Source organism: Struthio camelus, chromosome 1 (genome assembly GCF_040807025.1).
Source record: "Struthio camelus isolate bStrCam1 chromosome 1, bStrCam1.hap1, whole genome shotgun sequence".
Classification (NCBI taxonomy): domain Eukaryota; kingdom Metazoa; phylum Chordata; class Aves; order Struthioniformes; family Struthionidae; genus Struthio; species Struthio camelus.
Genome location: NC_090942.1, coordinates 151,495,956 through 151,510,289, shown reverse-complemented (window position 1 = coordinate 151,510,289; position 14,334 = coordinate 151,495,956). Strand labels below are relative to the sequence as shown.

The following is a 14,334-nucleotide window of genomic DNA, read 5'->3' as shown; positions in this document are numbered from 1 at the left end:
TCCCCTCTATCATGCACGTATTTCCTTTCTGCCTCACAGGGAGAACAAAAGCTACATTGAAAAATAGGCAAAGGCATCTGTGCATATCTTAGTAATATTGTAATATCATAAGAAATCTAAAAAAGATGCATGGTAGTTAAAGAACAGCAAAGCATATGAAATATGGACTGAAAGATATATTGGCAGATACAGGAATAACTGCATCGGAACACAGCATGGTGTAAGACTGATTTTTTTTATTAAAATGTCATACAGTTCTAGTGCTTTTCTTACTAGTTGGTAGCACATTTTGTAGAAATAAAGGATTGATAACATCCTACAGGAGGGTGCAACTGGGGAGCCACTGAGTCCAGACACATCGGTAATGCATTCTAGATTAATAAAGCAAATAAAATTATATTTGCTTTGTAATTTATTTCTGCCTCCCCTAGTCATCTGTGTGTGCATAAACAAGCCTCAAGTTTGCTTTCTATGGATGACGTCTAACAAAAGGATGCAATTCACATCTGATTTTTCCTTTGAAATATAAAGGCAGTTTGCATAACTGTTTCTTAACATAGATTTGGTATATTTGTGCTTATCATACTTATTCATTGTTAATCACTCTCTGTTATTTTTTAACAGGCCACTGTTAAACACTGTGATTGAGGAAGGCACAGCAAAGAGTTATTAGTAGAGGCTACTCTCTGCTTAAAATCTTGCATCAGGCATCCACGCGCTGTGGTGCACAGTGGGTCAGATCCTGATACCCTCACTAAGCAAAACATTCCCGCACTTCTTGAGCACTTCTAGGTACTCCAGTTCAAGCTGTAAAGTGAGATGCTACTAAGCCGGAATAAAGAGTCACAAATCTGTGCCTGGTCAGTCTGGGAGAAGATTTTTCCCAGTGGCTCAGAACACTGAAAACCTAACGCTACCCCACAGGCAAATAAATATTCAACAGCTGGATATTGGTTTTAAGCATCCTTTATTTTGAGCTATTATGTAGATAATAGGTAAACAGAATATGCTGGACAACTCTTTCTAAAAACATATTAAAATAGTTTTGCATGTTTCTGGAAAACAGGCTATACTTACATCAGAATGGAGAATAGAAGAACTTTTTACAAGTCTTCAAATAATCTCAAACTAATTAGCTTTTAACATCCTCTCTGCTACATTCCTGGGCTTTATTAGCCGTTCTGCTTGCCATTCCTGAGTCTGCCTAATGTCTTCTGTAGAACAACTATGCACTTTTCCAGGCATTTGTCATTTCTTGAAACATATAAAAGAGAGCACTTGGATTCAACTAACAGGCCATCTAAATGCTGCTCTGCATAGGAAGTGATATATACTGACAAGCAGTAGAAGTTAGATTTTCTTTATATGGTTCTTTATGGTGAGCAAACCCACTTAAAACAAGCTCCATCTCAAGGCAGCATATTGATTAGAGCTGACGGGCCAAAAAGACCTTTGGGAGACAACAGAATATGGCTTGAGTCAAAGAGTAACACTAAAGCTGGCAGCAGTAACGTTAAGAGTCAGTAAAACCTGAGAGAGTTTGTCTCATGCTGAAATTTATTGCACCCATTTGGACAGCCATTATGGTAGTTAGTAATTTTATCTGCACAAGTTCATCTGTGTTTGGACTTTCAGAGCTTAGCGAGATACCTTGCAAGACAGAACCATATCTAAGGCCTTGTTGAATCAGGCAGAAGACTGCCGTCCCGAAGCGAGGTGCAGTTGTGTCTGAAAATTATAAAAGGCCAGCCGTTTGTATGGGTAGCCATGTTAGCTATACTAACAGTATCTCTGAAATAAGGCAATGGTAGGCAGGGGAGGGAAAGGAATCTCCTAGACCGTAGTGCGGAGGTCGTCTTCTGTGGCTTGATGAAGCTGTCACTCAGAAGCAAAAGCTGCCCTTTTCTTGGATAGAAGTACATCTGTACTTCATGCTTTAGGAAAAAAATGAGAAAAGCAAGACAACACCCAGGTTAATTTCCAGAATATTCCAGAAATACACTTAATGTCACTCTACGTATTCCACCAAACATTTTGCACTGCTCCTTGCTATGACTAATCTGACATTTATCTTAGTTAAGGGCACAAAAACACTGTGCATACAGACCCACTGTTCTATATACCACTGGCCAGTTATTTTGAGATCTGATGAAAAGGGTCCAAGTCCACCTTCATTTAACTCAGCTACACTCTTGTGTAGTCATTTTTTTCAAGCCTTGCACAGTATATAAAGTCCTGGATGTAAGAGTCCTTATTTGTTCACAAAGTCGGCAAATTGACTTGGTTGAGGTCTTCAGGGGCCACCTGCTAGCTGACTTACAAACAGTTCTTAGTACTTGTCACTCTTTACACTCTATTTCCATTCATCCCTTCATCAGATTAGAGCCTTTCTTCCTGTTTTCATTGACTTCAGCTGTAATTCCCTAATTTCTTATTTGTCTGAAGCAGTAGGGCCTCCTCTCCTGATAAGTGACAGATCAAGATTTTAGGAAAAAGGATCTCCTATGGAGCACTCTCTCTCTCTTGAAGAGCCATCAGTGCAGAAGTCTTTCTTCAGGTGGTGGGATTTAGTATCTCAAGTACTTGCCCATGACAAAAAAGAATTTGTGTGGAGCCTCATGACATCTTTATTTTCACTTTAGCCCACCCCGATGAGACCTTCTGACAACTGAACCATCTCCTATTCCATCCCTGGCTCATCAGGCAAGCCAATGAAATGCAGGCATTTCTTTTACCCATGTCCTGAGAAGTGGAACAGAGCTCATCTCCGGGTGTATTTACCTTCTTCAGTGAACCTAAGTAATCTGATCTCACCTGGACAAATGAACTCATGCTCCCTGGGGACAGTTGGCAACTGCATGTGCAGTAATTCCAAATGCTAGCAGGAAAGGAATTTCCTCAAAGTGAGAAGGGAAGAGAGAGAAATAGGGAAGAGGAAAAAGCAGAAAATAGCAAATGGCCAAAAGAATGCACTTAGTTATTACGAGGAATCAATGAGTGCCAGAAAGGCATCCAAAGCTTCAGTGTTATCAGATATGGAAAAACTATGCCTGACCACAATCTCAGCCACTAGTACGATGCACCTGCTGTGCCCAGAGGAGTCCTTTTTCCTTCTTCCAAAATCTGTCTAGGTTTCTCACCTCATTCCTGGGCCTTTTGGAATGAAGAAAAAATTGACTTGAGAGCTAGACTCTAATATGAAAAAGTATAATTGAAAAGTTATAGGAGATTAATTGATTTGCTTACCCTCTCCACTCTTTTTCTCCCCTACCTTCAGAAAAAAAAAAAAAGAAGAAAATAGAAAAAGAAAAAACTGCAGTGGTCATTGAGTGGAGTCACTTCAACACATCTTTTCAGTTCAGTATACTTGGCCATTTCTACAACAGAAGAAGGGAATAACAAAGCTGATCTCAACCAGGGCATCCCTTCTCATCTGCTTCTTGGAGAAAAGGAAAGGGTATATCTCCCAAGAAAATCCTTTGAGTGATGCTGCTTCTGAAGTACGGTTGTAACTCTGTAGCACCTTAGCCACCATGAAGGAGAACCCTCAAATAAAGAGCTCTAAAGATCCAGAAAGTGTGTCCTACATTCCTTTTCAGATACGCAATTCAAAGACATTGTGCCCAATTTCCACCCAACAATAAAAGCAGGCCTCAACCAGACAATAGATATGATCTGAAATAGAAACTTCCTAACTAAGTATGACCAAACCGGGAAAGGAAAGGGAGAAAAACACAACTTCCGGGGAACATATGAAGGGAACCACACAACAACCATTGATCTGCTGGTCTCAGGGGGAGATCAAGAGCACGGTCTTGCCTGACTGAATCTTCTCCACAATTTCTTCCATATACCACTTATTTCTTTTCCCCTCAGAAAACTTCCAGTGGAAATGTCTCCCAGATTTCACACTGGGAACAGGAGGGCAGCTGTTTATAGACTATTCTTGAAGTGTTCATCATTCTTCAGGCCACTGGTCCAAGGGCATGTTCCAAGAACAGCATCAGGCACATAGGCACAGCATCAGGCACATAAAAAGTGCCTGGCACTTTTTAAGTCACTATACTTAGAGCCCTTAGGAGACTAGCTATTCTACCAGTGAGAAAAGCCTGCTAAGGGCGCCTTCTACTAAAGAGTTAACTTTCCTGGACCACTGCTCATATTCAGCTGATGCAAGGTCAACGACAAGCACACTGAGGAAGTCAGAGTTGCTTTATTTTTCTTGTGAGCAGGTCAAATAAAACACTGCTGATGCTCCATTTATCTGGAACGACAAGCAAACACTTGGCAGCAGTGGAAAGCATACATTGGAATCTGGCACCAGCCTCCTCACACAGCTGTCAGCCTGCTGACTAATCACTTCATCCTCACGTTAATGCTGCTCCAGGTCTATAGGACTCTTTCATCTCAGATACCCAGGCACACGCTCATTCTGATAGAGCTATTTATACAATGATGTCACTATTAATTGCTATGTAGTATTTTATTACAGGGATTTCTTTTTTAACCAAAGGGGTTTTTTTTCAGTATTTTTCTCTTTTTTACCAAGCTCTTTCAAGGTGGGAGCTGTGATTCTGCCTTGCTTCTTATATCAACCAGATCTTAAATAGACACCCCCTAGACAAGCTAGACTGAATTTTCTTGATTTTTTTTTTCTTTTGAGCTTCATAGCTTGTTTTTCTGAACAACTCCTTCTATCAATTTGTTTTTCTTTGGTGACTATTCCGGCAATTAAGCTACAATTACACAGCACACATTTGACTCTCCAGAAAGACCTGATTTACCTTAGGTTTGCATTATCAGATAATACTTCCAGTCTTGTCAGCACAAACTATTTAAGCAACTCCCAAGGACAGTGTTAAAATATAGGTGGAGTCTATGAACTCTGTTCTTGTCAGCTGTGCTTTATTAGTTGTGCTGTGCAAAGGTGGTACGGCTAAGGTAATGCAGTACTTTCACAGAAGCATTATATATTGTGACAAGCCAAACAACCTCCAGGACTCTCACTCATCATAACTCCCATTTCATACCTCATCCATTATAGGAATGGGGTATGAAAACATTTCTCTGTTTCCTAAAGGTATTAACAGACTCCTGGGAAATTGTTTACCTGAAGAAAGTGAAGTGCCCAGGCTCAATTTTTTGCATTCAGGACCAAACAGAAGGCCATGGCAAGGCTAGCTGCCTTTTTTCCTTTAGTAAACAATAGATCTTCACAATGTATAACTGTAAAGAACTCAAACAGTTAATTGGTTTCATACTCTCAGTTAGTAAAGGTACAGAAACATAAATTTGGGTCACTTCTGCATGGTGTTCTGACTAAGGATATTCAGGTGCTTTATACACAGTAATGAAGGATGTCTCCTAATACACTGAAGGTAGATAGGTACAGACATTCCCATTTATGACTAGGATGGTGACCAGATAAAGGAATCAGAGGCCTAGAAGGGTCAGCTGAGCTGGTCATTCAGACAACATATGGCAAAGCTAAAACTAGAACAGGAGCTCCTTAAGTTCACATTTGTAATGTTAAGTACAGAACCAGCCTTCATATATTAAAACCTGGAGACAGTTGGCAGCCCTCAAGTGGATGAGTATTCTAGGGTTTATGGTATCATCTCCTTTTTCTGAGCATCCTTTTGGCCATAATTCCTGGAACAAATGGATGACATCCTTTTACATTCTGGTAAGCTATCCTTATGGTACTATTTCTTGGCATTCTACAGCTGCATATGTGGTGTTACAACATTAGCTGATATGCATTGCTGATATGCAAGTCCAGGATAGATACCAGCGGTAAGCGTGCTTCAGATGCCTTTACTAAAATGGATTTTGAAAAATACACGCAAGCAGTAGGAAGAAGTGGGCATTTCCATTGCCTCTGCGATTCATTCACAATTATCAACACAGGAATTCCCAACTATGTGCATGTGAGACTTGCAATATCTTCAGTACCAGGCAGTAGAGATAATTATACAGATTTTGGCACAATGTTCTCTGTTTGTACTTTGAGGATGTGCTATGTGGAATTTGCTTCTGACAACAGAGAGATAAAGCATTTGCCGCAAAAGACCTTAGCTCGGTTTTAGGTACGTTTCAAGGGAAGAAGGAAATAGTGTTTCAGATACTTTTATCTAGAATAAAAATAGAGACTCTGCCAGTAGAGTTCTTTTAAACCGTGGAATATGTTTGCATCACTGAGTTTGAAATATCATTTCAGAGTCGTGGTCAGATTTACCATTTGATTTAAAACAGAGTGGCTTAATTGAAGTCAATGGAGCTATGACAGTTTATACCAGCCAAGGGACTGGCTGTCTGTTTCAGAGTATTGTTTTCGCACAATTGGCCTACTTCCCCTGATCTTTAAACATCTCTTAAGACAGTGACAGATTTTCTTGGCATTTGAAATACTTCATACGTTCATATAACCTTTCTTAGGATTTTTTTCCTGCATTTGTGGCATGTACAAATTAAGTCACCTTTTCCATGTTTACCTCTCACTGTTGACAACGTGACCCTTAACAGTGTAATTTGTTTATTCAAGTCAGCTCTTCATACTAACTGTTGCATCATTCTCTTACTGGGAGCCCTGGGCCACTTGGTAGTGGTACAACACTTGGTGGATGGTTTTGTGGATTGTGATTTTAGAAGAAAAACAGTATAGGTGATCACAGCTATGCCGATGACACTAGCTAAAAGTTTTCCTGTCTCTGGATATGGAAGCAAATGCACCACAGAGAGTCTGATAGTGTTCCTGAGCTTTATGATAGCAAGGCTCAGGATACAGCTGTTGCAAAGTCAATTACACGGATTGACTGGAGTCAAAAGTATGAAGCATGAACATTTCCATAGTTTTCTTTCTTGTTGCCGGAAGAGTACTTCAGAGGGTTGTTCTGATATGTTTTCTTGGCACAGTCTTTTCTTCAAGGCCTGATTCCCCCTTGCCCTGTGTTTTTGGTAATCATTTATATCTATGTAAAGTGGATATAAGATGCCATCACACTGTAAGGTTATGGAGACTTGGGATAACAGATTCTTCATGCTAAGAAGGATTTTCCCCTTTGAATCAAATTAATATTGTTACCAAATATTTGTAGTTTGGTAATGAACTGCATTTTTTATTTCTTGATCAAGCATCCATGGTGTCTGCCTCTGAAATACTGGGGCTGAATTACTGCAATATAACCTATGTTTAGCTACCTAGTAATTTCATGCGCCCACTGCTAGATGTTGTGGTTTATTATCATGAAAAGTAGTGTACCTGTAAGCTGCAGCTTAATATGGAGCATAGAGTAGGACTGAACTCCAGTGTACTTAAATTCAGGAGGCCTCCTAAGGACAGCTGAGGCAACCTGATTTGGGAATCTCTCTCTATATCAACTGAATAGCAAATGCCTGCACCTCCCTGGACAGCTGTTTAAACCACCCTGGTACTGTTCAAAGGCTGACCGTGACCATGCAGTCTGACAGAGCTAATAATTAGCCCCATTGCAACTAACTTCTCAGGCTCCTCCAGAGAGTGAGAGGACTCTCTCTCTCAACCTGGATCACAAATAAGTTTGAGCAGGGAAGCAGTATTATTCTCCCCAAACCAAAGTGTTTCTGAGCCTGCACATCTGAGTAATGTTTAGGCTACAAGGTATCTAACTATTTACCGAAGGAGGGTGGCTAGTCCATTGAGCAGTGCAGCAAATAGGCTGTTGGAGACTTGCATGGTGTTCAGGTGTCCAGGTCTCGCTTTAGCTGGGATGATGGGGCTGTATCTGGTCAGAAACTTCAGATTTTGTTTTGGTTATGAAGTGCCTTATGAGCTGCTGGCACCTTTATGAAGTATTTATTCACTCTGTCTCTTAAGTCAGAGAGTGCACATTCTGATCAAGGGCTTTAAAGAAGAGTGGTTCTTACCCAAATTGTTGTTTAATTGCTTAAAATAAAAATATCATTTCTAAGATGTAGTAATTAATTCTGGGGCATAAGCCAGTAGCAAAATATGCACAAATGTTGTGTGACATAGTCATTAAAATGCAAATCGGTGTTTTATTTTGACTGCATGATCTAGCTTACATACTTCAGAAAGAACAGTCCAAAACAGAAGTCATCAATTTGAAATAATGGCTATTTTTTATAAGAAAGCATGAAGAAACTTGTAGGTGATTTTGCCCTGATCCATATAATACAGTGAGGATACTTATAAAAGTACACTATATTTAAAAGTGGAAAAGGTAGAAGGAGGGGCATGAGACTTCAATAGTATCATCATAAATGAGAAAATATTGTAATGTTGTTAAATTTTTTCTAGTGTATACCATTAGAGCAGCAAACATAGATTTCCAGATGTTTGTGAAGAGTCCAACAGTTATATTTTATATCTATGGCTGCAGTAGCAATTTCTATTCAGCAGCTTAGAAAAACATTTCATGTCACAACAGGAAAGAAATATTACTGTGGGGTTTTTTTCACCCTCATCCCCCATATAGCAATTCTGAATACTTTAGTCAATGCCAAACAAAAATGATGATTTGAAAATTAAAACCACAATCACTAGGGGCAAGACATAAATGTGCAGATGTTTTGGAGATGCTGAAGAACTTTTCAGGCAACAGTCGCAATGCTGTTGTGGAGAGGACTAAGAATCCGTCAGAGTCAGACACTGTCAAAAGCAGTTCCCAAAGCTATAGTGTCAGAAAAGGCACTTACCTTTTCATATTCCCTTAAGGAAAAGAAGATCAAACCTGCTCACAGTGGCCGCTATTTAGCTCTCACTATTTTATTAGCGAGGGATTGACTGTAATCTGTTAAGAAAAGTGAGCAACTTATATCTGCTGTTTATTGGGAGCTGGACAAATGGAAAACTGCACTGTCCCAAAGTAGCATGCAAAATATCAGTTTTTTTTCTCTGGAAAGGAAAATTTTCACAAGCTTAGAAGCTGTTACCATTTCAGGCACCTGTGTGTGCTAATGCTGTTATACATATGCCTGCCTGAAAATCAGTTCCCCAGCTAAACAAAGAGATACCATGAATAACAGTATAAATAGCAAAAGGCAAGTTTTTGAAGACATACGTTGTAACGGGCACATTAATGCCTTTGCGTGATGACAGACCCGCTGCCTCCCAAGGAGAGCGCGCGCAGGCACTTCTGCCCGCGCGCACACGGCGCTGAGCCAGAGCCGTCCTGCCCCGAAGCACGAGCTTTTACTGTGGCCTCTCTCTACTGCTTGATGGTGATGAGAGGATCCTTGAGGGGAATAGGTTAAATACAAGTAGACATCAGCTCCTCCCTCTCCTTTGTATTTTACCTGTTTTAGTTATTATGGGCAGCCCACAGGTGAAGTTTTCTGTACTATCTGGCCCTGTTGTGCCTCAGAGGGTGCAGAAAGCTTGCTGACGGCGGTAGGATTGCCCAGGTAGCCAGGAGAGACCGTGAGCAGCCGTGTCCTGTCCTAGCAGAAGGAGGAGGCCAGGAGTGGGGAGGGGACAGCTGTGAGTAAAAGGCGATATGGCTGGAGTTCTGCTAAAATAGCTTGTACGAGACAGGCGGTCCACTGGGGAAGAGTTGGCATATGTTAGGAGAGGCGGGGATAGGGCCAGGGACTGCGCCGGCAGGGAGAGTCACAGAGTTATAACCACACCTCTGGTGGCTTGGCCTCTTTTCAAAGCCCCATAAAGTGCCTGTCACAATTGGCTTATGTCATGTAGCAGATACCAGCAGATACCAGAGATAAACCATTCTGAGGTAAAGACAATTTGTTAAGTGCAACATAACTGTAATTAAGTATCAGATATTATTTCTTACAAAATGCATCTCCAAAATCACATTGCATTAGCTACAGTATTGGACCGACAGAGCATAAACAAGGGTAATGATAAACACTGGAGAACAGAGTTAGGAAGAGATGGTTATTAGGGTACCGGTGTGTTTCATGCTGGGTTTATTTAACAGTCTCATTAATGGTCTGGAAAAGGTAGTGAATAACCATTTAATTAAGTTTGCATTTGATACTAAATTAGAAGTTGCTGCAGACACCTCTGAAGGCAGAGACATAAATCAAAAGGAGCTAGAAGCATGTGCAGTAAAGAAGAAAATGAGATCTGGTATGGAAAAAAAAAGCAAGCTAATCTCTCTGGAAGCTAATAATCTAAAATGTAGCTATTCAGTGGAGGAATTCTGGAGAAAGCAATGTTGAAAGAGATGTAGGAGTGTTAATGGACTATATATTCCATCACAGCTCTGGTATATGTTTACAGAAGCAACGCATCAGGGAGCAGGAAGGTAATAGCCCTTCATTGTAGGGCTCTAGTGAGAACCCATCTATAATGCAGCACTCCATTTTGGGCATCCTGTTATCAGAGAGATATAGACAAATTGGAATGAGTTCAGAAAAGAGCCATAAAAATGATCCCATATCCCTGGAGATAATGACTTACGAAGAAAGATCAGAAGAAGTAAATATGTAAGGCCTTGTCTGAGAGATGACTGAAGTAGAGCAGGAAAACAGTCTGCAAATATGTGAAGGCAAAAAGGGAGGAGGATAATTTATCATAGTAACTATTAGTAATAGCATGAAATAATAAGTGGCAACAATAAATTTAGAAAGGGCAACTTCAGGTTGAATGCAAGGAGAAATTTCTGACAGAGGAATTTGGGTTCATTTGCAGAGAAGTTTCCCAGGGGTAAAAGTGAAAGCTGCACTCAAGTCATTTAAAACCAAATTGGAAAACCCACTAGAAAAAAGCACCCGGCTATAGGGAACAATCTTTCATTGCCTGGAGAATAAGCTGGATGACTTAATAAGACATTTCATACCCAAGTGTTTATGACTGTGATATTTTAACATGCATGGTCAACTACTTCTGGAAAGTATACATTTCTCCTGCTGTCAGGCCTGATACTACAAACACTTACATGCAAACATAACTTTTAGAAGGCAAGTAGCTCTGCTGACCTCACTGCACTGCTGATGTGCAAAAAGACAAGCCTGAGCTCTTAGGAGCTTTTGCAGGATCCCAGTCTTGGCTCTTGCGGTTGTCAATGTCAAGATGATGCATACAGGTAACCGCATCATCTTGGCTTAATCTGTTTGTGGAGAGGTGAAGAGTTATAAAGAACAAAAGATGTGAGTAGGAAGCTCCAGAAAGGATGTATTATGATGATGATTGTTATTATCGCTATTACTATTACAACTTGTAAATGGCTGGTACTGTAGAGTTCATTTCAGTTTCTTAACTGTTCACCTTTTCCCTCTTCTACTTTCACCTCTGCGCAGAGTATTCATTAGACACTGTAAGACTGCCTCCTCTACTCTGTTTTTTATCATGTTAGCTATTTTTAATGTATCCTAAAATGTTTGTTAAATGAGAAAAGAAGCAAGCTGAAATGAAAAACTGACCCTTCCTTACATGAAGAAGGGATGGCAAAGGTTGGGGATTTAAATGAATGTGCAGCTAACCCTGAGTCTTTTCCCCACAGTTAAAACAACGTAATGTTCAACTCACTTCACCATGCTTTAGCAGCAAAGACACATTTACAGGCATTCAGATAGGTACGCTCGCTGGAACACTATAGTCTTTATGGTTTGCTTTATGTTGTTGTTTTCTTCTCTTCCCTCCCTCCTCATCGGTGGGCTGCGTGCGGGGCCAGCAGCCTGGTTGTGCCGCAGCCCAATTCCCGAGCCGCAGGACTCTCCAGCAAGGGGTCAAGCAGCAGCAGTTCCAGTGAATCCGAGACCAGCTCCGAGTCTGACTCAGAGAGTGAAAGCAGCTCCAGCGAGAGTGACGGCAGCAAGCCCTCGCATTGCTCCAGCCCAGAGGTAAGGACTTCAGCTTTTTATGACTTAGGGCAGCAAATCATTTTTACACCCACTCCTGCCAAGCCAACACGAGGAGGCTGAGGGAGACGCACACAAAAAATGGAAGAGGAAAAGCCCAGGGATCCTCCTCCTGGCACGCTCTGAGATGCAAGTGACAGGGGATCCTGGGGTAGATATTCAGAAATTTGAAACAAAAATAAAGAAATAACCCTGTGATATTTTACTCAAATTTGAGATGAGTGGAGCTCCTTGCAAGGCTCACAGCTTGCTTGAAGTTTTGTGCAACTCTGCCTCCAAAATAACAGTTTGCTTAGTGCGTAAGTCCTGATATAGGCTCCCAGCACTGCGAGGGAACTAAAGGCTTGTCTGCACAGGGAAGCTATTGTAAAATCAGTTTGAGGGTGAGTTTTTAAAGCAAAACAGTTGTATTTCACTCATGCACGAAGGTTCCTCCCCTTACACCCCAAGTGAATTATTCTCTGGTGCTGCTGCCTTTGTGTTATTTACTTTAATCCACCTCCAAAAGGGACTAAACTGAATTATTCATGGTGCAAAATATTAGGACTAAACTTGTCATCCACACAGCTAATACTGAAAATTTCCGTATGTGGAGAAGCCCGAGCCATATTACAATTTATCTGATAGTGCTTTGCCACCTCGTGCTTTCACCTTGGTGGAGTGCTCAACAGGCACTGTAAGGCTGCTTTCTCTACTCTGTTTTTTGTTTTTTTTTTTTTACCAGGCTTGATATTTTTATGTGTTTTGGACAACACACACCTTAAGTATAAAACCACGAACTCCACAGCCACATCACACATTAATATATGTAAAAAGATTCAAAAATCTAGCAGCAAAATTGTGAAGACACATGAAATACAGTCAGTAGATTTGCCTGTTCCTCATAAAGCACCCAATCATAGGACTTCCTCCTGCAACAACCATGTCTCCCCTATTCTCTCACCCTGAAAAATTATACTGAATACCAGCAAGCCTTTTCGTGTATTTTGCTCAGTATTTGGGGCCATGTTTTCTGTCAGGCGAAGTACAGCACTCACAGAAATGTCCTTTGTACATCTTGAGTTTTGTCACTTTTATTCCTTATTTAACATGTCTTCCTTTCTCTCTTTCCACACAGTATTTTCAGATCCATTTCCAATTAATTTTCCTCTCACTTTCACCCTATTCCTAAATCTCTCCAGTTCTCTCCTTTCTTTCCTCTCTCTTTTCTTTCCTTTAGTCTCTCCTTCCCTGATCCCCTCTCTATACTGTCCAATTTCTTATTTCCCATTCTGAGTTCTCATTCTACCCTTTAAGACTTTGTTCTCTCTCTGTCTTGTTCCCTGCTGCAATTATTGCAGAGATTTCACTCTCACTCTGTATGGGATCTCAGAAGGTAGGAAGGAAGGGACTAAAAGGAGAAAGAGAAGGAACTAAGAAGCTCATGGGGGAAAAGGTAATATGAGATAAAACGGGGAGAAACATCATACCCAGGAAGAGAGAAGTGTTTACTAAACTGAAAGGGTATCTAGACAGATCACCTGCGCTTCTTGGAACTGAGAGTAGCAATTCCTCAGGGAACGCAGGAAGTGAATTAACTGAGGCAGGTCATGGATTTCGTTAAGTCAGGCAGAAAGGGTGTTCTGGGAGGGAATGAAAGTCACGGAAACTTGGAGGAAATGTCTCCTATTAAGTACTTTATATATATATATATATCCTCTTGAGATCTGTAGAACTACTTTTGTATGGAGTCTGAGTTATCAGTGATCATTGTCACAAAACAGCTGCACTGCTCCAACAGATTGCTTGTCTCCTTGCATTATATTTGTGTGGCTTGCCTTCTAGGACATGCTGAAACTATAAAGGACTCAAAAAAATTGGTAGCTGCAGTGGTTATCATAACTCATTCCTTCATGGGGTATGGCAGAGGCCATGAGATTCACCTGGATAGGGTTAGGGTCCCAAGGAAGTAGGTCATCTGCGCTTTTCCAAGAGCCAGCATTTTCCCAGGCCCAGCATGCAGCTGATGGCATCAGCTGAAAACGTGTTTATGTGAGGCCTCTGGATGGAAGTCCTACCTGCCTTGCATCAGTGCTTTAACTCACATTTTAGGCACAGAGCGAAGGTATCTTTCTAAAGTGTATGCCATGTTCTTACCTAGTAAGTGGAGAGAGACAAGTCCATGGAAGGTCTTTAGAGGGAAACCCTGTCCACCTAAATTTAGTTAGTGGACTCAATCCCGGTTATGGTTTTAAGATGAGCTTCGTCTATCAGATAAGATAGAAGAATGCATCAAATGCATCTTTGTCATTGCATAAGCAGATATTGATACATGTAGGTACAATACTGGGTGGGAAATCTGTATTTCCAAGTTGGGAGAATCTTCATCTGGAAATCTGTAGACCATTATGAGCCCTTGATTCTTTTTTTCCATAATCTGAAATATCACATGAACACGCTCAGAGAATTTAATTTCTAGGACAGGGTATCTTCTGCATTTGAAGTTGTACGGAATTTGGATTCCTGTTT

The 14,334-nt window shown here is 40.8% G+C and overlaps 1 protein-coding gene across 2 annotated transcripts in view; it reads left to right on the top strand.

Moving 5' to 3' along the window:
* The window catches only part of AFF3 (ALF transcription elongation factor 3), a 337,446-nt gene that overhangs the window by 273,592 nt on the left and 49,520 nt on the right, over window positions 1-14,334 (top strand). Inside the window, exon 10 of one of the 2 annotated variants that reach the window (XM_068924417.1) lies at window positions 11,643-11,808. In XM_068924417.1, coding sequence (XP_068780518.1) covers window positions 11,643-11,808 — 166 coding nt within the window. Of the gene's footprint in view, window positions 1-11,639; window positions 11,809-14,334 lie in introns of both variants that reach the window. The other variant, XM_068924407.1, reaches the window with a different exon arrangement.